This window comes from Babylonia areolata, chromosome 24, assembly GCF_041734735.1.
Source record: "Babylonia areolata isolate BAREFJ2019XMU chromosome 24, ASM4173473v1, whole genome shotgun sequence".
In the NCBI taxonomy this organism is placed as follows: domain Eukaryota; kingdom Metazoa; phylum Mollusca; class Gastropoda; order Neogastropoda; family Buccinidae; genus Babylonia; species Babylonia areolata.
Genome location: NC_134899.1, coordinates 30,074,121 through 30,096,917, shown reverse-complemented (window position 1 = coordinate 30,096,917; position 22,797 = coordinate 30,074,121). Strand labels below are relative to the sequence as shown.

At 40.4% G+C, this 22,797-nt stretch overlaps 1 protein-coding gene and 1 non-coding gene across 2 annotated transcripts; one reads left to right on the top strand and one right to left on the bottom strand.

The window, feature by feature from the left end:
• Positions 1-11,021: 11,021 nt before the first annotated feature.
• On the bottom strand, positions 11,022-11,093 carry Trnad-guc (transfer RNA aspartic acid (anticodon GUC)). The gene has a single exon. It is a non-coding gene; the product is annotated as a tRNA-Asp (tRNA).
• A 249-nt stretch (positions 11,094-11,342) lies between these two features.
• On the top strand, positions 11,343-19,035 carry LOC143298876 (uncharacterized). Its single transcript, XM_076611880.1, has 4 exons — positions 11,343-11,564; positions 13,967-14,068; positions 16,149-16,261; positions 18,462-19,035. The coding sequence occupies exons 1-4, from the start codon at positions 11,391-11,393 to the stop codon at positions 18,577-18,579; spliced, it is 507 nt and encodes a 168-aa protein (XP_076467995.1). The 5' UTR covers positions 11,343-11,390; the 3' UTR covers positions 18,580-19,035.
• The last annotated feature ends 3,762 nt before the right edge of the window (positions 19,036-22,797 follow it).

Genomic DNA, 22,797 nt, shown 5'->3' with positions numbered 1-22,797 from the left:
TTGAAAGTCTCCTACGTTCTTTGTAAGTACTGAATGTTATATTTCTTCTTCTTCTTCTGGTGTTACCGTTGTCAAATGTTAGTCCTTAATTTGATTTAATTTCATTCTTAAACAAACAACAACAACAACAAACAAACAAACAAACAACAACAACAACAACAACAAAAGAAAAGAAAAAGAAAAAAGAAAAAAAAAAGAGAAGAAGATAAAGTGTAAGTACTCCCCCCCCTTGCCCCACTCTGATTTGATACTTGCTTGTGTTTTCTTTTTCTTTTTCTTTTTCTCAGTAGCATGTTTTTGATTTTTGTCATGCGCTGTGTAGTAGCTTTTTTTTCTTCTTCTTCCAAGTGCCAACTTGGTTTTGTTCCCTATTATGTAAGGTATACTGTAGACATTATAAAAGGTAGGGACTGGATGGGGAAAAAAAGGCTCACAAATGCTTATCTGTTATCATCGAAGATGTCATCACTCACCCTCCACAAAAATCATCTTTGGTGCAAGTTCACTAAAAAAAAAAAAAAAAAAAAAAAAAAAAAAAATCCGGTTACTACAAAATAGAACAACATCCATAACGACACAATGAACAATAGCATACAATGAACGCCTGTTGATTAAGAACACCTGTTTATTACAGTTCATTTAATGATCAAGACCGTGCCTATCACCCAAGTCGCAGTCAATGTCAACACCGATTTACTCGAGTGAACAAGGTAACACCTTAGCCGCGTAATGATAACCTAACCCTAGTGTGTTGTGTTGTGGTCGAACAAGCAAGCGAACTATATTATTTATGTGCGTGTTAATCTTGACGTGGCCGTATCAGGATTACAACTAATGAACTGCCGAGAGCACTACGAGCGTGTGTGCGACCAGGGATAGGTGTTTTTAAATGGATGAATGGGTTTGAATGGTTGGGCACGAACAGGGAAACTGACACTGATAGTGATAGGCTGTGTATGTGCTGTTCTGGCTGAGTGCGTGGAAATGCACCAAATTTGTTTGTTCGCTCCCACCTCTCTCTCTCTCTCTCTCTGTGTTCTTCAGTTTAACAGTTTAACGTCCATTCACGTAGTGTGACTAATGTGTGTGTGTGTGTGTGTGTGTGTGTGTTTGAGCGAGAACTTTATACAGTGTAAGTTACAAACGTATTCAAAAGAAAACACAGCAAATGACCAGCTAGACTGAAGTATCAAATGATGAACCTAATTTTTAGTTTAAAATTTTCTTTAGTTCCAACTTTGAATCCACGCAAATGAGAACGTGGGGAATGGAAAGAAGGAAATCTAGTAGATATATAGTTCAAAGCCATAAGAATTGCAGCAATTCAGTAATTTTTACCAGTATAATATGTTTTTTTTCCCTTTCCTTTTGAAGTGTTGGCATGACGTAAGGCAGCACTTACTTGTTGATCATTAAGAAGTGGTCCATCAGTATTTAGCTAAAGATTATTTGATTAAGTTATTCGAACGTGTAATCCTACAGAAGTAACGACAATATTTGTGTTTTCGTCCTTCTTACAAGCCGAATGCTCAAAATCAAATTGGGGTTTATTTTGTTCCACAGATGAATAAGGTGCATACATTGTTTCGGTCAATATCAGCATTTCCGGACTTTCTGTTTTATCTAAACGTTCTGAAGTATAATATCCAACAGTTGTAAAGGTGGAAGTTTATTCACGTATTTAAGTTTATTCACGCATTTATCTGTTTATCGTCTGTAGGCCAAGTGTTTAACCCCCCCCCCCCACACACACACACCCATTCCCAGCCGCACACACCCTTCCACTGTCTCTGCTTATTATTTTTTTTCTTTCATGGGTGCTTTCTTTCTCTCTGTGTGTTCTTTCCATTCATTCTATCTTTCACGATTTCTATCTATGACGAAGAAAGAATATGTTTCTGAATCAGATAAGGTAGTTTTAATTCTTTTTTTTGTTTGTTTTTTTGTTGGCTTTCCGTAAAACTGGTTGGCGCCGATACGAAGGAATGACTCATTTCCGTTTTCTTGTCAGTCGTATGGATAGGTTTTTTGGACATGTAGGCCTACTAGAAAAAAAACAAACAAAAACAAACAAACAACCCCCCCAAAAAAAACAACAACAACACAACAACAACAAAACAACAACAACAACAAAAAACAAACAACCCCCCCCCCCCCACACAAAACACAAAAACATAACTTATTTTATTCCTTTGTGTATCCAGCGTATATCAGCCACTTGGTCTTATTTCTGCCGATGACCTCAACCAGCTATGGCTGACCTGCTGGACCAGTACACCCAGGGTCTCCCAGCGCCCGCCATCACCGTGGTTCTCCGACGTTGGCCCCCAGTTGTCGGAAGCAAAGCGAGAGCGTCGCAGAGCTGAGAGACAGTGGCTGAAAACGAGCCTCCCCATTCACAAACAAATATTTCAGGCTGCTAACAAAGCTGTGAACAATTTAGTACACGCTGCTAAAACTGCATGTCATGATGCCAAACTTGCTGCATGTGCCACCTCCAAAATGTTGTATTCAATCACCAACAAACTCCTTGGAAAATCCGAACCCTCTCCCCTTCCCACCAATATTCTATCCTCCCAACTTCCACAAGCACTTTCAGATTTCTTCACCAGTAAGATCCTGGACCTCTGTCAGACTCTTGACTCATTCTGTCGCCTCCTCCGTCTTTCCTGACCCACCTTTCTTTGGCACCCCCCTCACCTCTCTCCCGCCTGTCTCTGTTGACACTGTCAAGAGAATTATCAGACAGTCAAGCATTAACACATGCGAACTTGAACCTCTTCCCGCTTCCTTTCTGGACCACTGCCTTGACACATTTCTTCCACACATCACTACTGTTATTAACAACTCTCTTCTGTCAGGCTCATTTCCCATTTTGTTTAAGTCTTCTATCTTACGGCCACTACTCAAAAAGGTAAGTCTCGATCCAGACTCACTAAAGAATTACAGATCCGTTTCTAATCTTCCCTTTTTCTGAAAAGTAACTGAGAAAGTTGTCCTCGCTCAACTTCTCGACCACCTCAGTACCAATAACTTACATTTCCCAATTCAGTCTGCTTACCGCACCGATCTTAGCACTGAGACAACCCTTCTCAAAATAGCGAACGATTTATTAACTTCTCTTGACAACAACGGAATCTCAATTTTCTCCCTCTTTGATCTTTCAGCCGCCTTTGATACTGTTGATAACCAGATTCTCCTCAACCGTCTGAATCGCACTTTTTGAATCTGCGATCTTGCTCTCTCATAGTTCCGCTCTTATCTGTCTGACCAGTCCAATGTTGTTTCTGTTTGCGGTCTTTCATCCTCCCCTTCCGACGTTCAGTTTGGTGTGCCACAAGGCTCCATGCTTGGTGTCATACTCAACCAGTCTCTTTCCTATCAGCAGCATGTTGCAAATATATGCAAACTGTGTTACTTTGAAATTCTCAGAATTGCATCCATTCGTCATCTCCTGACTGAAGATGCAACAAAAACTCTCCTCTGTGTCTTTGTGCCGTCCCGCCTGGATTATTGTAATTCCCTACTTGTTAGTTCAGAAAGTCCTGAACTATGCTGCTCGGCTTGTCTTTCGTTCCTGTAAACTTGATCACGTCTCTCCTCTCCTTCGTACTTTACACTGGCTCCCAGTACAAGAAAGAATTATTTATAAAGTCGTCTCTCTTTCTTTCAAGTCCATTGAGGCTTCTGGTCCACAGCATCTTTCTGATCTCATCCATCCTTACATACCCTCACGCCAACTCCGCTCTTCTTATGAAACCCTGCTCGAAACAAAACGTATGACCAACGCAGGAATCAACTTCCTCAGCCTCTCTGTCACTCATCTTCGCTTCAATCTTTCAAATTCAGTCTGAAGACCCACCTTTACCCCTCCTGATTAATTCTCAACAGCTCATCCGTTTCCAGTATGAACTAAAATGAGTATTTGTGAGTAAGTGAATTTTGATAGTTTCTAAATTTGTTGGTAATATTTTTGATTGTGTACTATTTGCGATTGTGTGCTATGACTTGTGTATGTGCGTGCGCGTGTGCTTGTGTGTATTGTGTGGGGGTGGGGTGGATGAATAGTTTTCAATGATGTTTGGTATCTTGTGTTCAATTTTTCCTTTTTGATATTTACATATGTGTTCTATTTGTAAACGCCTAGGGCTTGTTTTCATTTATTTATTTAGTTATTCTTTATGTTGAGATTGTTTTTACCCAATTCTGAAGTCATTCTTCGTCTATATCTGAACCCATTCTATTCAATCTGCGCCACAGACAGGCTATAATCCGTAACCTCCATCCCCAATGGACAGGACGGGCGTCATGTGCAAAATGACGCAGCGGTGCACGAATGACGTAACTATCTGTACTTTTGCTGCCGAACAGCAACCTTCACAAAGTCATGTTGGCCAACTAGAGCCAACAATTCCGAAGATGAATCTCGCAACGGAGCACATCGTTTTGTATATAGTTCTGATCGTACCGGTGGCTGTGCTTGGATTTCTGGCCAATACCTGGTACTTGTTCTGGCAGGTCTTTGACAGAGATTTGATATGCAGCTTCAACGTGCATTTGGGGAATATAGCTGTGTGCAATTTGTTCTGGTCTGTGGCTTTGTCAACCCTGGAGATCATCACTTTGTTCCACCATGACAAGGTGTCGTGTACGGTGTATCGACTCCTGACGAGTTTCATCGAGTCGGAAGAAGGGTTTATTTTTCTCTTTATGACAATGGATCGGCTGTTTTTCCTGATCAAAGGAGCCAGGGAATATCGCGATGTTGTGACCGTGAAACGTTCCTTCGTGATGGCACGTGGCCCTTTCTCTCCGTTCTCTTTTTGTGTGTTTGTATATTTACGTCTGTTTGTCTTTCTGTGTAATAGCAAGAAATGACTAATTTAATCCAATTGACTGAAGGGTTGACACCTCACTGAGATTTTAGTAAGCGATCTCAGCCACATTCTTTGTTCGGGCTTCTTCTTTTAGGAATTGCATTACATGTGTTCAGCAAAACAAGTCACACAACTGACGATTAAAATGTGCACAAAAAGTAGTCATTGCATTTCTAATTCATGCCACGCACCTCATTTCAACAAGTTTCAGCTGTTAAAGGGTTAAGTCTAGCATCTGTTATTCTGATATTTTACTTCCGGAGCACACTCCCACCTCGTCTCTGGTCAGGTCCCATCAAAAGTGTGGATGTTTTCAAAAGAATTGTTGGTGGTATATTTCAGAAGTTTGCACTTGAAACACACACACACACACACACACACACACACACACAAGTAGAAAATCCCAAGGGATGTTGATTAAACACTTCAATAAAATTCAAAATCCGCCCTCTGATTCACACATATAGTTATACCCACCCACATACCCCCCAGCTTATATAATATCAATATGCCCCCAATATACTCACGTATGCAGACAGAGAGAGAGGCAGACAGACAGACAGAGACAGAGAGAGATACAGAGAGAGGGGTAAGGGGGACGGAAGGAGACTGGGAGGTAAAGTGGCCGGAATGGGTTGCGCATCACATATATTGCTCGCTCGATCTCTTTTCAAATCTGCACATAACCATCAAGCAAATCACATGTATTCCATCTCGGCAAAACAGGCGCAAACTAATGCTTTCGTTGTTTTCAATGGAAAACAAAAACATTCTGAAATGCAAACAAAAGTTACTACATGCACTTATGCTCTTCATCCTTCCATATGGACGCGAATCAAAGACCTTCACATCAGAACTCCGGAGAAAGATCCAAGTGTCGAGATGAGATACTTAATACGTCTCCTCGGCATATCACATGCTGATCTCATCACAAATGATGAAGTGCACGCAAGAGCGACGCATAAAACGCTATGAAGACCTGCTGTCCACTGTGAAGAAGAGCTGGATTGGTATGGCCTCGTAAGCAGGCCATCGAGCTCATAACCATGACAGAGGCTTGTGGTGCGGCATTCAAACCATGCAGTGCCCCTAGGGTTATAAAAACTGTAAGCAGTAAGTCTGAGGTATTTATGTATGGACCTAGTTGAAGGTGTGTGCTCTGGCATGTTTTAGTGGTAATTGTTGATGTGTTCAGCAAAAGTCAGGTGTGAAGTGAAGAGAACGAATAATCCTAATGATTCAAAGGCTTTCTATTCTTAATCCATTTAACCCTGGTTATGTTTCTAAGAAAAAAAAAGGATAGAAATAAAAGGCTGCGACAGGAATCAGTGAAATGCAGACAGTGCACTGACGAGGCAGATACATTCAATATGTAGCCATAAAAACGCTCACATATCCACCCTTCTTTTGTTTCAGGTGTTTCTATCGTGGGTAGTGTCCTCCATCCTGACCATCACCCTGTGGTGCAATGAGGAGGATATCATCACCATAAATGCAGTCGAAGAATGCAAACTGGCCAAGCCGGAAGTCGTCACTGCCTTGCCATTGGCTTTCGATTGTCTGATCATGTGCTTGTGCCTGGTGATCGTCCAGCGATACCACGTGGCCAATGCGGACGTCTCCAGCACCTGTCTGCAGTCCAGCACCACCCGAGCTAACAGTCGTTCACATATGCAACTGCACGCCAGGGATAGTGCCGCTTATAGTATTAGTAAGATAACCCCTTCCAAGCAGTTCACTAAGGTTGAAAGGCTCAAGTCTGACCGCTTGGATCAGCCTAAATCCATCCAAGTTACTCCGACACCAACAGAGCTCGACATCTGCGACAAGACGGAAGACCCTGACCAGACAGAAGTGGCTGAAGGTACCCAGGAGAAGAAAGGACGAATGGAGACTGCGAGCCAGACAGCAGCACCATCACAACTCCCAAATACGGTTATTAGTTCCTCAAACAGATGCAACGTGGACAAGTCTTCTAAGGGCAGCATTTATGCCTCTGAAAACCGCCGGGTCGGGCATCCGACTGGCTCCATGGTCACCTGTCATTACGGCAGCAGGTCTGCTGCAGAATGTTCCTACCAGTTGGTGGAGAATTGGTCTACTCACCCCAGAATCAAGTCCACGCTGCCAGATATTCTGATTAAAAGCAATGTCACATTCACGGGACGAATTGAAATTCTGGCAGCTAGGCAGATAGGCCTTCTCCTGGTTGTGCATTTTCTGTTCGGATCCCCTGCATATATCTGCAGGTTCCTGGCCGTGGAAAAGCCGGAATGGCGGAAATCCATCAGCAATTTTATGCACTGGCTGGACTGGCTGTCGCTTTTGCAGGTTTGCTTGTACCCAGTTGTATACTGCATACATTCGGACAGATTGATTTATCACCTGCTCACCCTTCTTGGCCAGTGTTCGTGTCAGTGTTGCCGCCGCCACCACAGGGTCAGTGTCGCAGCTGCAAGGATGGACAGCAAATAATAATGTATCTTTGTTGGCATCAACATCGACAACAAAGCTGACAGCTGAACGAGAAACAATGCTGCTGAAGTGTGAGAGGTGGTAACCAAATGAGGTGGCCAAGAATGGAGATTGTTCGTCACCAAGGACGTCCCAATGGCAATCGAAATTCAGCCACTCTTGATTGCAAATGTCTTTTTTTCTGAAGAAAACGCTGCTTACAAAGAAAACACGTATCACGTCGAAGCGAGGCATTTGTTGTTGTTGCTGATTTCCTTCAACTGAGCAGCAACAGCAGCAGCAGCAAACAACAACAATAACAAAACAAACAAACAAACGAACAAAACCCAGACAAATCTACCCCCTTACCTTGCATACATACACAAGTTTTCAACCCACATATCGAAATGAACACCGAAGCATTTCTTTTTTCTTTTTTCGGTGATCCATACCTACCTGCTGTAGTACGACATCTCCTCGGCAAGAGCTGGCAGACAGTGATATTCGCGTCATAAATATCCCATACCCCTGCTGCAGACTGAACAATTGATGGCACACAAGAACTCGAGAATATATATCAGTCGTGTCCGACTATGACCATCAGAATAGCAGAGGAGGCAACTGCTGTTCCGACTATTTGGGCTAGAATTTGATTATAGTGGAGAGTGTCTTGCCCAAGTTACATCCCCACTCTCTCGGCCAGGAGGGTTTTAGGACAGTCGGCGTCGGGATGGTTCCCAAAGGCCAACTAGCCCACAAGGCTGCAGCACTAAGAGCCAGTGCATTTTTGCCTCCTAGTTTGAGAGTCATAGTCCTTCACAAAAGATTATAAGCTGTGAATGATTTCCCATTGACTGGAGAAACCCTTGATAATACAGCTCTCACTTTGCTGTTGGCCCAAATGAAAACTGTAAACTAGAGAATACGATAATACTATACGACCAGAAACTATTGTGGTGATGATGATGATGATGACCACGATGATGATGATAACGTGGCCAGGGACAGTTATGATCTGGCTGATTGTTTACAGTGAAACTCTGTTTTAGCCTGCAATGGATAGTTGAATTTATTCTTTGGTGTCACGTACTGTACCATATCAAACTAATATCGCAAAAGTGACCAAGAGGGCAATTGATAGGCCTAGTTTGCACCAGTTTGACATGGTTTGTATATTTAACCAAACAGGGAATGTAATACAAACACCATTTCTGTTCACACAGTTAAGCTGTTGGCTACAAAATATTCAGTTTCTTCTGCATTTTCCAACATAAAACTGTATTTGGTAAGTTGTATTTCTAATACTTTTGCCATATTATTATTGATAGCCTGCTATACCAGTGCTTGTTCCCAAACTATGATATCCTGAACTATGCTATGAAGTGATTCCTTGACAGCTGATGGAATCTTACTTTGCATCCACCATTGTTATGAGCACACCATTCCTTGCTCACTCCATTATTATAACTTGTGGATTATTTCGGGATCTTCTGTACAGTGACCCAGACATGACACTGGCGGCGTATCTTCGTCTGAAGTGACGATTTATAGTTCACACATGATTAGCAAGTGCGAGAACAGTTGGCCCGACTCCACCGTCATTGTTGCTGGTGATTTCAACAAAGCCAGTCTCAAGAAAGAAATGCCAAAGCTGTGCCAGCAAGTGGACTGTCCAACACGTGGTGACAAGACTCTCGACAACTGCTACACTTCCATGAAGAAGGCGTACCACTCGATCCGCAGTGCGCCTTTGGGACAGTCCGACCACAGCATGATTTTTCTGGTGCCGGTCTGCAAACAAAAACTGAAAGCTGAAAAACCAGTCGTGAAAACTGTGAAACAATGGTCGGCCCCTGCTTTAGAGACCTTGCAGGACTGTTTCCAATGTACAGACATGTTTTTAAAGACTCTGCCGGGGACTTAAATGAATATACCGACACAGTGTGTGATCATATTTCATTCTGTGAAAGTGTTGCATTCCATCAAAAAAATGTCAAAATATTTTCAAACAACAAAATTTGGTGTAACGGGGCTGTTAGGCAGAAACTAAAGGAAAAAGAGAGAGCTTTTCGTGAAACTGATGATAGAATAGTCCACAAAAATTACAGCCTAGTTGTCTTAATGATTATCGCCCCATAGCCTTAACATCAGTCGTAATGAAAACATTTGAACGCTTGATTCTACAATTCCTAAAAACCTGCATTCCTCCATCTTTTGATCCCTTTCAGTTCGCCTATAGAGCTAACAGATCAGTTGAAGATGCCATTAGCATAGGTCTCTACCACGTCCTCAGACATCTCGAAAATCCTAACAGCTATGCCAGGATCCTTTTCATTGACTACAGCTCTAGCGTTCAACATAATAGTGCCATCAAAAATATGTTTTAAACTGAAATACCTCTTGCTGCCTGAATCAATTTGTGCATAGATCCTAAATTTCTAAGATGCAGACCGCAAGTTGTTAAAGTTGGTGACCTCGCTTCCTCCATATGTATTCTCAACATAGGCACCCCACAGGGATGTGTTCTATCCCCGCTGTTCTACTCACTATTCACACATGACTGTGCAACTCAAAATGAATGCAACACCATGGTCAAGTCTGCCGCCGACGATACTACTCTAAAAGGACTGATTACGAACAGTGATGAGTCAAAATATAGGGAAGAAGTACATGAACTTCTCAGCTGGTGTGATCAAAACAACTTAGAACTCAACGTATCAAAAACCAAAGAATAAATTCTAGATTTCAGGAAGACCAGATCTGACCCCTTACCGCTTGTCATTGAAGACATTGGAAGCAAGTAGAGATCATCAGCGACCGTTTAAATTTCCCGGACTGATTTCCAACGATTTAAAATGGGAGAAAAATACGGAAAAAAAACTGTTAAGAAAGCATAGCAGCGCCTGTACTTTCTTCGGCGCCTAAAAAAGTTCGGAATTAAAAAAGAAATCATGGTTGATTTCTACCGAGCAGTCATTGAAAGTGTGCTAACCTTCACTATTACTGTTTGGTACAGAAACATTTCCAAGGCAGAAGTTTCAGCCCTTAACAGAATCGTAAAAACTGTCACCAAGATTACCGGGACTGATCTACCTTCTCTAGAAGACATATATTATAAGCGGCTACTCAAAAAAGCAAAATCAATCAGTCAGGACGAATCACATTCAGCTTTTGGGATTTTCGAGATGCTCCCCTCTGCGTCGACGCCGATACAGAAGGACGAAAACCAATCGCTTCGCCAATAGCTTTTCCCCCAAAGCAATCAATGCCCTGTCTCTCGAACAAATCCAGTGTGATAAATAGAATTGTGCAACCAACAACCATCTACCGAAAGATCTAGTCATCAGCCCCATCCACATATCAGTGTAATATGCAGCTTTTGTTCAAACGTGTGTGTGTGTAGTGTGTGTGTGTGTGTGTGTGTGAGTATGCACAAATTTTTATATTGATATGCACTTGTATGTATCCTAATTTCTACTATATCTGTGTTCGTTGTGCCAGTGTATGATTTTCGATTTATGTTCTTATCTTGTTATATACCGGTACACTTGGTAATAAAGACATTCTATTCTATTCTACTGTTACTGATACTACACAAGTCCACTAAATTACACAATGAATAATGGTGTGGAAAAATCTTTCATTTAATCTGTGAAGAAGAAAAGAAAAAACAAAACAAACAAAAAAACCCTCCCCGGCGGGGAATTGAACCCCGGTCTCCCGCGTGACAGGCGGGGATACTGACCACTATACTACCGAGGACTTCGAAAAACAGGAAACAAATAAAATAATTGTTTAGAATTTTACTTCTCCAATTTGACTTGTCTTTATTTCATCCTTCTTATCATTTTATCCGTATATATTTTGAAAATCTTGAAATTTTCTGTACACGATACTTGTAAAAAGCAGTGCTTGTGATCAAATACGAGCTTTTGTGAAACATCTTGTTTCTGTCTCGATAATTCTCGCATATTTCCGTATGCCGACGAAGTGGCATCAGATAGACCACGTGATCACTGCGCGAGCCGGTCCTTCTCTCGTCACTTCTTCCCAGACCGCATGGTTGCCACGCTTCTTACTATCTTGTCAGCGTTTACAAAAATGTCGGACCCTTGTAAAGAACGTACTTTCATCGCTGTCAAGCCTGATGGCGTGCAGCGAGGTCTTGTTGGTGAGATCACGAAAAGATTTGAGCAGCGGGGCTACAAGCTTGTGGCCGCTAAATTGTGCACGGTAAGCATTGGACAGGTTAAATCTGTCATTTTTGCCAGTCCGAAAAACCGCGTGGCAGTGCTGTCGAATCGATGATTTGCAAATGACTATCTTTGTGATAACTGTTTTCCACTGATGGCAGCCTTGGTAAACATTGTCAGTTTGCCATTGATTAGAACATGTCTGTTTTTGTTTGTGATATACCTGTTTGTTCCTTCTCAGGACACTTGAGAAATTTCCGCGTATTTTGCCTCGGTCCGTTCTCCTGTGTGGACTGATGTGTCATAGGAGGACAATTTCTTGCACCTTCTGAACCAGACGTTTAGTCTGTGACCTTGGTTTGAATCGGCAGGACACTTTGATTGCCGAAAAACAGTGTGTAGTATGACAAAGATTTAAGTAATAGATCTAGTTTAGGTTTGATTCATCAAAGTAGGGATCATTCGACGTTCACCACAAAATCGGTGGTCATTTTCAAAATTAATGCCACAGGAAATCGACCCCTCCCTCCCCCCCCCGCCCCCCAGTCTCTGTTCTTTCTCATCCGCTAGGCAAACCCCCTCCACCTGAAAAAGTATTTTTGATTTTCTCATTGAGCGTGGTAGTACTAAATCAGTAAATAACAGTGACTGAGTGAGTGATACAGAAACTGAGAAAGTGAACTTACATTAAACCCCCCCCCCCCAAAACACATCAAAACCAAAAGTTATTAGAGCAAAATTTAAACAGACTCAGACTGCCTAGACCCTCACAATAAAAATTATTAATACCCCCAACAGACTGAAGAGTATTGAACTACTACAGTAAGTGAAACTTAACAGTGTTATGTGTATGTTAATATTTTACTTTGGGATTTTTTGGGGGTTTGACTGTAATGTAATAGCTCACTGTCAGAAAAGTCACAGTAGTTAAATAGGTAGGTATGTTCTTCTGGAGGTCAGCTGGTTTTCGACTGTTCACAATTTAAGAACAGTGTTAAACCTAAGAGAAAACAAACTTAAGTCAAATTTTAAAATCACACAAGTACATATAAATTTATGCACACACTGAAATGTAAGTCTGCCCAATCCGGGTACTATGTCACTATTTGTAAAGTCATTCACAGTGTCAGCTGAAACTACCCATCCATGCTGACATCCAGGCCAAGGTCACATACACACACATTCATGACATGCACACATGCACATGCATACACACACACAGTCTTTTTATAAGTTAGATTAAATCAGTTATACTGATTTGATGTTATGTGAGATATTTCATTGCAGATAATGTGTTTTGTTACCCAAAATATTTCTTCTGATGTTATTTATAACAGTTTCTGAAAGAGGTTTCATTGCATTTGCTGAATCGGACGAATCCATACGCTTCACATCTGCTGGGCAGATGCCTGAACGTGCCGGTCATGCCTTGAGTGCTTGCATGTTTATTTCTGTAGGTATCAGAGTGGTCTTCTGCTGCAGAATTTTGCCAGAGGACAACACTTATTGTCATGGGTTCTTTTTCAGTGCGCTAAGTGGGTGCTCAGCTGTTTATAATCTTGCAGTGCATGCTGCTTATTATCTTGCACTGTGGGCGTTAATGGACTTCCTGAAAGAAGTGAACATTTTTGTATCAGATTTGAATGTTTTAAACTCTGGAAGTTTTTAAACTTTTTGAGTGGAAAGTTTGAAGCAGTGATCAGTTTTTATTGTACTTTTTTCATTTGATGTAATTAAAGTAAATGCTAACATGGTGATAGCATTGAGATGGCCATAGTGGTCAGCAAGGCTCTGTTCTGAGCACCAGTAATTGATCTGACCTATATGATGTAGGATACGATTGTGAAACATGTCTGTAATGCCTTGTGATCAAAAGGACTTCAGTCAATTACTTTGTCTGCAGATATTAAAACAAAAAGAAAAATCCAGAGCTGTGATCATAATCCAACTTTAAGACATCCTCTGACTTGCCATTTGGCAGCACCAACATTATGATCGTGACAATCATGTCGTGCAGAGCTTTCTTGGCTAGGCAGAACAATCAGCTAATGACTTGGTCAATACAGCAGACCTCATCCATTGATTCCTGCTTTCCGAAACAGGAAGGCAAAATGAAACTGTTGCCATGGCTACCTTGGCCTTTGATACAGAAATCACGATTGACATGGTCATGCAGAGGAATTGTCGTTTGATCAGCATGTTTTCTTTTTAATATTTAAGTTTCTCTAGGGTGTGTGTGTGCTTATTTTGATAAGATGAGCTGATTTTTTTCTCACTGCAACTAAAATCATCGATTTGGTGGCCAAACTGATCAGATATATGCTTTTTTTCCCCCCTAGATGTAAAACCATTGAATTAGTACAATAGTAGTCAAAGTTTGGTTGTCATTGGGATGTCAGATAAACATGTCTGTTTTGAAAAGAAAAAAAAATCTGTCTCCAGCCTGGGAAACAACACCTGGAGCAGCACTATGCTGACCTGTCCAGCAAGCCCTTTTTTGCCGGCCTGGTGACGTACATGAATTCTGGACCCATCTTTGCCATGGTAAGTGTCTTAATAGTAACAACAACAACAGTAATGTCTTCATGGTCCAGTTTTAATCCTTTCACACTTGGGGAATTTTAGGCATCGGCAGGATTCCCTGCCACACAGACGCAGAAAAAGCCAGAAGATATATGAAGTTAACTGAGTTTTTTCTCCTCCAAATTGACACGCATGTGTGAACTCAGTTGGAAATGCTGTAGAAGTCATTTTCCTTTGCTGATGTTTTATTCACATGTAGGAACATGGAAACTGCTTAAATGAAATATAAAACACCCGAACAGTGCTTGGGTACATGGTTCAGAGAGTTAAAACCAGGACATTGCGTTGAGTTACCTTTGATGGTGTCAAATCTAAAAGTGAAAGATATTTTTAAGAGAGGCATTGTACTCGGCACAAGGAAATATTTGGTATAAATCATTTTGAAATTAAATGTAAACTTCAAGAAGAATGTTAACACTAGTATTAAAAGTTTACCTTTAAACAATGCTCACCTCTGTTGCAGATGGAAATTTTATGCGCGCGTGTGCGCACGCGCGTGCACACACACACACACACACACACACAACTTTGAGAGACTATTAATAGAAAGAGACATTTACAGACCACAAAAGAAATTGAAGAAATACATGATAGGGACTTCATTGTAAGGGACTGAGAGTTTATAAAGTGGGGAAAAAGAACTAAGTAAGGAACTACCAAGCTAGATTAATGTTAAGAAACAAGCCCTCTATTGGCACCCTAATGGCAACTGCTACCCATAAATCTGGAGACAGGACTCACAGAAATGTATTTAAGATGGGGAAGAATGGAAATGTTAAAGAAGAAATTAGGGAAAAACATTCCTGCCTATGACTGAGTATGAACAAAAAAAGTGACAAAAGAAATCAACACTATTTGGAGGGGAAGAGCAAGTCTCCAACACCATGTTCCATTACTTCAGTTCTTGAGCAAGGGAAAGTTGAAGCTAACAGCTCTAGGGTAAGGATGACAAATGGAAATTCAAGTTCTTGAAATGCAACTCTTTACAGTTCTCAGATGGGGTTACCACTGTCACACTGCCATGTTCACTCAAAGGTAAGCTCACACGACAGACTTGCACACAGTGCTCGTATTCTGACTTCACTCCAACCCAGGGATAAACCACAGAACAAACTAAAGACATTCCCTTCTTATCTTACACAGATCAAAGAAAAATAAACAAACATGCCCACATTTTCCATCAGGGGATAAATCATATCAATAGTTCACTACAGCGAGACCAAATGTTAACGTATCATTCTCTCTCACGCCTTCAGATTAGGCTTACATGATGTTCATAAATCTTCACATACGAAATTCAAATCGTTTCCCATCTGGAGGCATCTTCTAGGTAGAATGATTTAATTCCAAAACATGCGCTGAGAATCCACTTCTTCAGTGCAAGCTTTCCAATAGCTTGACGGTCCCAATATTCAGAACTTTAATTCTCTCTGAGGATGTTAAGTGTCCCTTGACCCCAAGGTCTGTTTATCCATCAGGTCACTCCTGTGACCTACACAACCGTGCACCCAGAGTGGAATGAAAAATGGTGGTGCTTTTCAAAATGCATCAATTCGTAAACAGATAATCACCTCGTTTGTACCACGAGCTTTTCTCCACAAATTGAGTTCAGATCAACCCATAGTAATAGTATTACGCCTGCCCCACCACTTATGGCCAAGCCATGCAAAAAATCTTCACTTCACACGCAGGCTTGCAGTACTATCATGAAATCAACCCAAACTCGATCTCATGACTGTCAGTGTCTCTCTCCTCCCCATTGCTGTCTGTATGTCTGTCTCTCCCTCTGAATAAAATTGAATTTACATGCACGCACACACACACACACACACACACACACACACACACACACACACACACACACACACACACACACACACCCCGACTGCAATTCTATCTCGTCTGCCTTTTGGTTACTTTGCCCTGAGGGCTGGATGTTAGGAAAAGCATGTGCATACTTATTTCGCTACCCTCAGTTAACAAAAAAAAGTTGTTCTTCGATTGTATAGTTGTGGTGATCGACACATTTGTGTTATGACAGGTATGGGAAGGCAAAGAGGTGGTTAAAATGGGGCGCATGATGCTTGGGGCCACCAACCCTCTCGCGTCTGCCCCTGGCACCATCCGCGGAGACTTCTGCATCGATGTGGGACGGTAAGAGCTTTCAGTTTTGACTGAGTTCTGTTCCTCTCTTCTCTGGTAGTTAGGGGGCTAGATAATTCTGGTTATCTTTGTGAATGAGTTCATTTGTTAGCTTTTAAGAAATTTCTAGTAGATTGTGAACACCGAATGATCTTATTTACAGTGAAACAAATCACTCACCAATACAAACTTTTGTGAACTTTTTTGTGAGCTTAAACTTCTGCAAACAGAAGATAATACCCTAAAGGCTTATAAATGTTGCATGATTCAGATAGCAAGGGAAGTAAAAATTAGGCAACAAAGGTTCATCTGTTTTTTTATGGATTTGGCTTTGTGTGGATGGAGCAGGGTATTGGAAGTTTTTGTGATTTTAACCGTTTTCTGCCAAAGGCTCATCAGTGGTAGATGGCAAACATTGTATAATTGCATTCATGCTAGTAATAGATTTGATATGTGTACAGAACTTTCTCAAATGTACCAGTTTATTTTAAAACCTTAACTATTGTTAGATGTAGAGCAGCATTTGAAATGTTTACCAAGATCAACTGATTCAAGATTATCACTCTAGTCTAGATACAGAACTTTCAGTGTGAATGATTTGACTTGTCCTTTGTGTCATACAACCCAAGAAAATTAGGTACATTTTGTTCTTTGTTGCCCAGTGCTAAGAAATATATAATGTGAAATGGTTATTAAAGCTAAATACTACAAACATTGCTCTCTATTAAGTGTTAATGTTACCAAGCAATAGAAATGAGATGCATGATTTTTCCTTGGTTTTTGTATAACGAGTTTAAACATGGAGAAATCACTACTTTGCAAATGAATAATTTATGCTTTGTTATATATGTTTGTGCTGGTTTGCTTATGTTTCATTGCAGTGTATTATGTTCACATGAACCCCTTCACTTGGCAGAGACCTAAATGTGAAGAAACTATTCCTTTTCCTCTCTCCTTTCTCACCACTCCCTCTTCAGCCCATCTCTGCCTCCCACTTCCCTTCCTGCGCATGCATGTTATTACACATGGGATGTCGCAATCTTTTTAATGATTTTTTTTTTTTTTTTTTTTAACTTTAAAAGGTAAGTATATGACCTCCAGGGGAACCTCACTCACAGGAGTCTTGTATGGGGGATGGGGAAAGTCACAGAAATTGTTAAACATATGACACTAAAGAGTAAGTTCCAAAAATAAGAGCAGAGCTGTCAACAGATTGGCCATGCTTTTATAAACTGAAAAGAAAATTTTTCTGATAAACAAGATCAGATATTTAAGAACTTATTTTTGTGTCCAATTTCTCAGAAATACTGTATACATGTCATGTTTTTTTCGTTTTTTCTCACAGTTCTCATTTGCATAGCAGATGACGATTCATGTAATGGGCAAAAGGCAGCACTCAAAATGTCATGCATTTCATCTGGATTTCTTATGTTGGTCTTTGGTGTTTTACAGGTAAAAGAAAAAAAAAGTGATTAAATAAACTTAACGACAGTTGAGTAGATGTATGTTCAAACACACATACAGGATACTTGAAACTGCAGAATTGATCAGTTGATTTAGGAATCATTTTTTCAACCCAGCAGAAACCCCTGAGACCGAAAATAAAAGTCAGTCCATGGATATACTAGCTTATCACAGAATAGCTAAGTGGGGATTTGTGAGAATAAAAATGAGTTCAGAATTGAAAAGAAAGAACACTGATCCTCCTTTGATACAAGTGGTAATTGCACTGGAAAAATCATGAAACTTGTATGTGTGCAGATGTGTCAAGCTGTTGTAAAATTTTTTTTCTATTGTTGAAAGTGGAATTAACCCTTTTCAGCAAAAGGAAAGAACAACGACAAAACACAAACAAGAAAACTGTCGTGCAGTGGTGTTTGTGAATGCACCTATTTATACTGGATGTCCACACTGCCCTTGTTTAATTTCATTATTTGCACACCAAGCTACTCTTTGTTGTGCCAAGTGATAGGACAACAGTTGCACAGTTATTCTTGTTCAGTCATCATGCAATGTGTTTCTGAGCTATTTAAGAATTTTTCTGACAGTTAAGCTGAACAATTGAAAGAATTTCAAATAATCTCACGATGAATAGACCGACTAAATTATGGAAGTATTTAACAATAATGTAAGTGATTTTCATTGCCCATTTTGGATAGTCCTGTACTTCTCCATTCTGAAAGTTTAACAAACTGTTTCTGTGTTTTTCCAGCAACATATGCCACGGAAGTGACAGTGTGGAAAGTGCCAAGAAGGAAATCGGTCTGTGGTTTACTGAAGGCGAGGTGATCGACTATGATTCCACTGTCAAACCTTGGGTATATGAGTAAAGATCTGGTCATCACATCCTTAGTATGCACCAGCTTCAGTTTATGTACTAGCGTGCAGTTCGTCATTCCAGCACCAGACTTTGGTTCTGTTCCACACCTTTGGTTGTATGTCTTAGATCCTGACCCCAGACCAACATTGTTGATCACTCTGCTCCTTCAGTTGTTTCAATTAGATATGTAACTGCTTCAGAAACTGAAGTCAACAATCTTGGTCCAGTATCCACCAATCAAGTGTCTGCCTATGAACTAGAACAAATTGTGGACCACTTTTTCACATGTGCAACCTTTGTATTTTGCTGTTGACAGCAAAGAGCAGTGTTTCATTATTTATCAGCCTTTGGCATTTTTGAAATATACATGAGCATTTAGATGTCCTGAATATCATGGTCCTCAAATCCGCGATGTTTTCATGACTGCAGTATTGTGCGAATAATAAAAGGCTGAAGTGAAAAAAAAGGTGTTTCTGATGATTGTGTACAAAGCGAGTGTTTGTATGTGTGTGTGCAGCAACAGTGTTAATTGCATCGTGTGTACTGAGATGGAAAGGAATAAATAAGGATGGGGGTGGGGGGTATTACTCATGTGTCTTGAACCTTATTTACACTGCAGTTATAGTATATGCAGAGGTGTATACAGCTTGGATGGTATGCTCACAGCTGAAGAGAATCTCCCAGAACCTTGCACTGATTGTTGGAGGAATGTTGCTAATGTCTTATATTCCCCTGGGAATTAAAAGGCTTAAGAGCGTTGTGGTAGGTTAGTTACGCTTTGTTTACTAGAGTTTGTTTTATTTTTCACACAATACCATCACAGACCTTCACAATCAATATACTCATGGCCATCAAAGACCTGCACATCTTATCAAACGCCTCTGTTGGCTAAAACGGTTATCTACATCCAAAATGATCAATTTACAAGTAAGGAAAATGGAGAATGTTCATGAAAATGCATGAAAACAAGGGGCTACTTCATCACAAGAAAAACAAAACCTCCTCCCACTATTTTGCAGGGATGAGCATGCCATGTTAACATGAGAAATGTACAAGACAGTCTACAGTAAAAATATCTGACTTGAAACTAGTCAAGTTGGGGTATTGTGATTGCAGCTGATATAAGAATTTATTTTGCAACTTCACCAGGCTAGAAAAGGGTGATCTCCCTTCTCATTCTCTTTTTCAGTCTGGTCCACAGGTGTGAAGTATACATGTATATAATTTTGTAAAATTAAAAAGATAGTCTACTTGAAAGAAAAACGATAATTTTTACTGAAAAATTTCTGTTTTCAGAACATTTTTGGTTGGTTTGTATGGATTAACTACTTGCAGAGAACAATAAATCAGATGTTACCGAATAAGCTTTGTTTTCCCAATGTTTCTGTTGTATCTCATTTATCAGGTCAGTTGCAAGGAGGTGACGGGCGGACAGATCCATATATACTATATTACATGTGCATGAACAAAAAACCAAAAATCAGATACCTTACCACATAATTCCAACACTGATCAGGTGTTCAGAGCCAAACCTAGGTTTGTGTAAAACATTGATACAGAATCATGAAACGCCATGTTATTACAATACACTCGCATTGTGTGGCAAACACACGTGTGAGACAAAAATGAAATTTGACAAAATAAACATCAGTATTTACATTAATTATAGTGAAGGGAAGACTGTAGCAGGCAATTCATTGAAATTAAAATGAACGAAAGGGGTCCATGTTCGGCAAACCAGTCGCAACTAGTCAGTCAAAATAAGACCCACACATTTCTGATCTGGTGGAACAAGAACTGATAGGATAGAGGCGCTTTTTATTTTATTTTAATTTATTTTATTTTTTAGGTCTGTAATGTTTATCTCCCACTTTAACTCGTATCTAGGGGTGCGCCATTTTAGATCCACAAAAAAACAGCTGGGATTTGAACCCATGAACCAAGGATCTGAAGTATACATAACTTAGGCAATTACAGGAACAGGAAGCCCATTTGTTTCCTTTAGCATGAAACTGTTCAGTGTGAGTATGGCACTCCGAGAGAGCAACATAAAAATCTCCATACATGGAAACGCAGGACACATGGAGGAAATGGTGCATCAATAAAAATTATGCTGACCCATATTGAATGATCATCTGTATGATCTACCATTACTAGACTTTATTTATGAAACACGGCTTGATCACATCATTTTGAATGTACCAGTTGTCTTCCTGAGTTGTGTTTATATTTTCAGCTTGTACGACTATATGATTAATACATTAACTCTCTCCATACGAACGGCGAAAGAGACGACGTTAACAGCGTTTCACCCCAGTTACCATCATCAAAATATTGCAAGCGGAAGGCTCTTATACTGAAGAGGTGAATGTTGACAAAGAATACCACAATTCTGACGACGGAAGCTAAAGGTTGGGTCATTCAGACACCCACTGGACATCCGAGGGGTCTGTGTAGAGGAGAAGAGAGGACTGGCCGTACTGAGTGAGTTAAAACCCTAAGTGATGGGCATACAGGCCAAGTGGTGAAGTTGGACTTTCACCCTTAGGTTCCAGGCTTTATATCCGGGTTACGGCGACTGGTTGGTTCAGGGATTTCGCTGGTCAGTTTGAGCCAGTTTCCATCAGGTTCCTGGCTTTGTATCCAGGTTACAGCGACTGGTGGGTTTAGGGATCTCTGGTCAGTTTGAGCCACAGTTTCAAGGTGTCAAAGCATGCGGAACGATCCATATACACTATAAATATGCGTTTAAAAAAGGTAACAAAAAGTTGCCTGACATACGCATAAACCCCAACACGCTAGTCAGGCCTATGAATATCAAATACGCATGGTAAAGATCCTGTAATCCATGTCTGCATTTGGTAGGTGATCGATGTGTGGTCTAATTAAACATTCTCAGTTGGGGATGAAGGGACGGGGGAGGAGAAGATGAAAAAAGAAAGAAAAGAAAAAGCAGAGAGAGTTCATCCTTGTGTATTGTTGAGTCAGAGGATACGCACTCTTGTGGGTGTTGTTTTGGAATGTTCTGTTCGTGTCGCGTCAGAAAAGCAGCTTTACTTTAAACACAGCATTATTTACTACTGCGCCTATTTCTCACTGCGCCTATTTCTCACTGATTTCCGATGCAGACGCTGACAATGAAAAACTTTGTCGATGTGTACTCAGCCTTACACCTGGTTTATCTGTTCACTTAAGTAAAATATTAGACCACACCCATACACATGCATTTGAACGCAACACACGCGCGCACTCGGCGGAGAGAACTGGGTTTATACAGGCTTCACCAATAACTTTATAAATAGCACGCCTTTTGGACATGTCATTAAAAGCCTTTACAAAATGAACCAGGTTTGTAAACGTTTTAAACTTTGTTCTCTTTTAAATTGCTGGAGAAAAAAGAAAAAAAACAAAGAACAAAAACAATTATTTAAATTTTTTGAAATTTCATCGTTTCTGTCGGTGATTTATGAAGTATACTAGCGAAAATTTCTGTCTGCACTGACATTTAAATTAAAAATGATAATTCAGATTAAAAAAAAAAAAAAAAAAAAAATCCCAGAACATTATTTCTGACCGAAATCGCTGTGCTCATCGATGTAGCAGACAATTCATGCATGGGGCGTTGGCTGGCATGGAAAAAAAAAAGAAGAAAAAAAAAAAAGAGTTCGTTAATCCGTATTCCTCCGTCTGTGATATCATTATTGTCATTCTTCTTCTAATTAGATTCATTTATCATTTATTATTTAAAAAAAAAAAAAATCTACTGGCCTTCAGCTTTTACATTTTGTGATTTCAAACCTGTATGAACCATGGTGAAGGGACCGATTGTGGTTGTGGTTATGAGTGCGTGTGTGTGCTCTACTGAGATGTATGTATATGGTGTGCTCATGCAACGTCCAGTCAAACGAACATTTTACGTGTGTTTGTGTGTGTGTGAGTGTGTGCGTGCCCCCCCGCCTCTCTCTCTCTCTGTTTCTCAGTGAGTCTTTTATGACTGGCGAGACGTCATTTAATTAAGTGTTCTAGAACTGATTTCGAGAAGTGCGCTCGGGTTTCAATGCGATGAACGCCTGGGTTTCTTGTGGTCATTCATTCATTCATTTATTCATTCATTCTATCCATTCGTTTGTTATTTCTTTCACTTTCATTCATTTTTTCTTTCTTTGTTTTTATTGTTTATACTTTACTGACCGTGTCTGTACCTTGATCCCTCTCAAATTAAACTGCT

Coding starts and splice junctions, on each gene's coding strand:
- LOC143298876 (XM_076611880.1), top strand. CDS start 11,391: ATGGTTGCCACGCTTCTTACTATCTTGTCAGCGTTTACAAAAATGTCG. Junction 11,565..13,966: donor TGGCCGCTAAATTGTGCACG/GTAAGCATTGGA, acceptor ATCTGTCTCCAG/CCTGGGAAACAACACCTGGA. Junction 16,262..18,461: donor TTCTGCATCGATGTGGGACG/GTAAGAGCTTTC, acceptor GTGTTTTTCCAG/CAACATATGCCACGGAAGTG.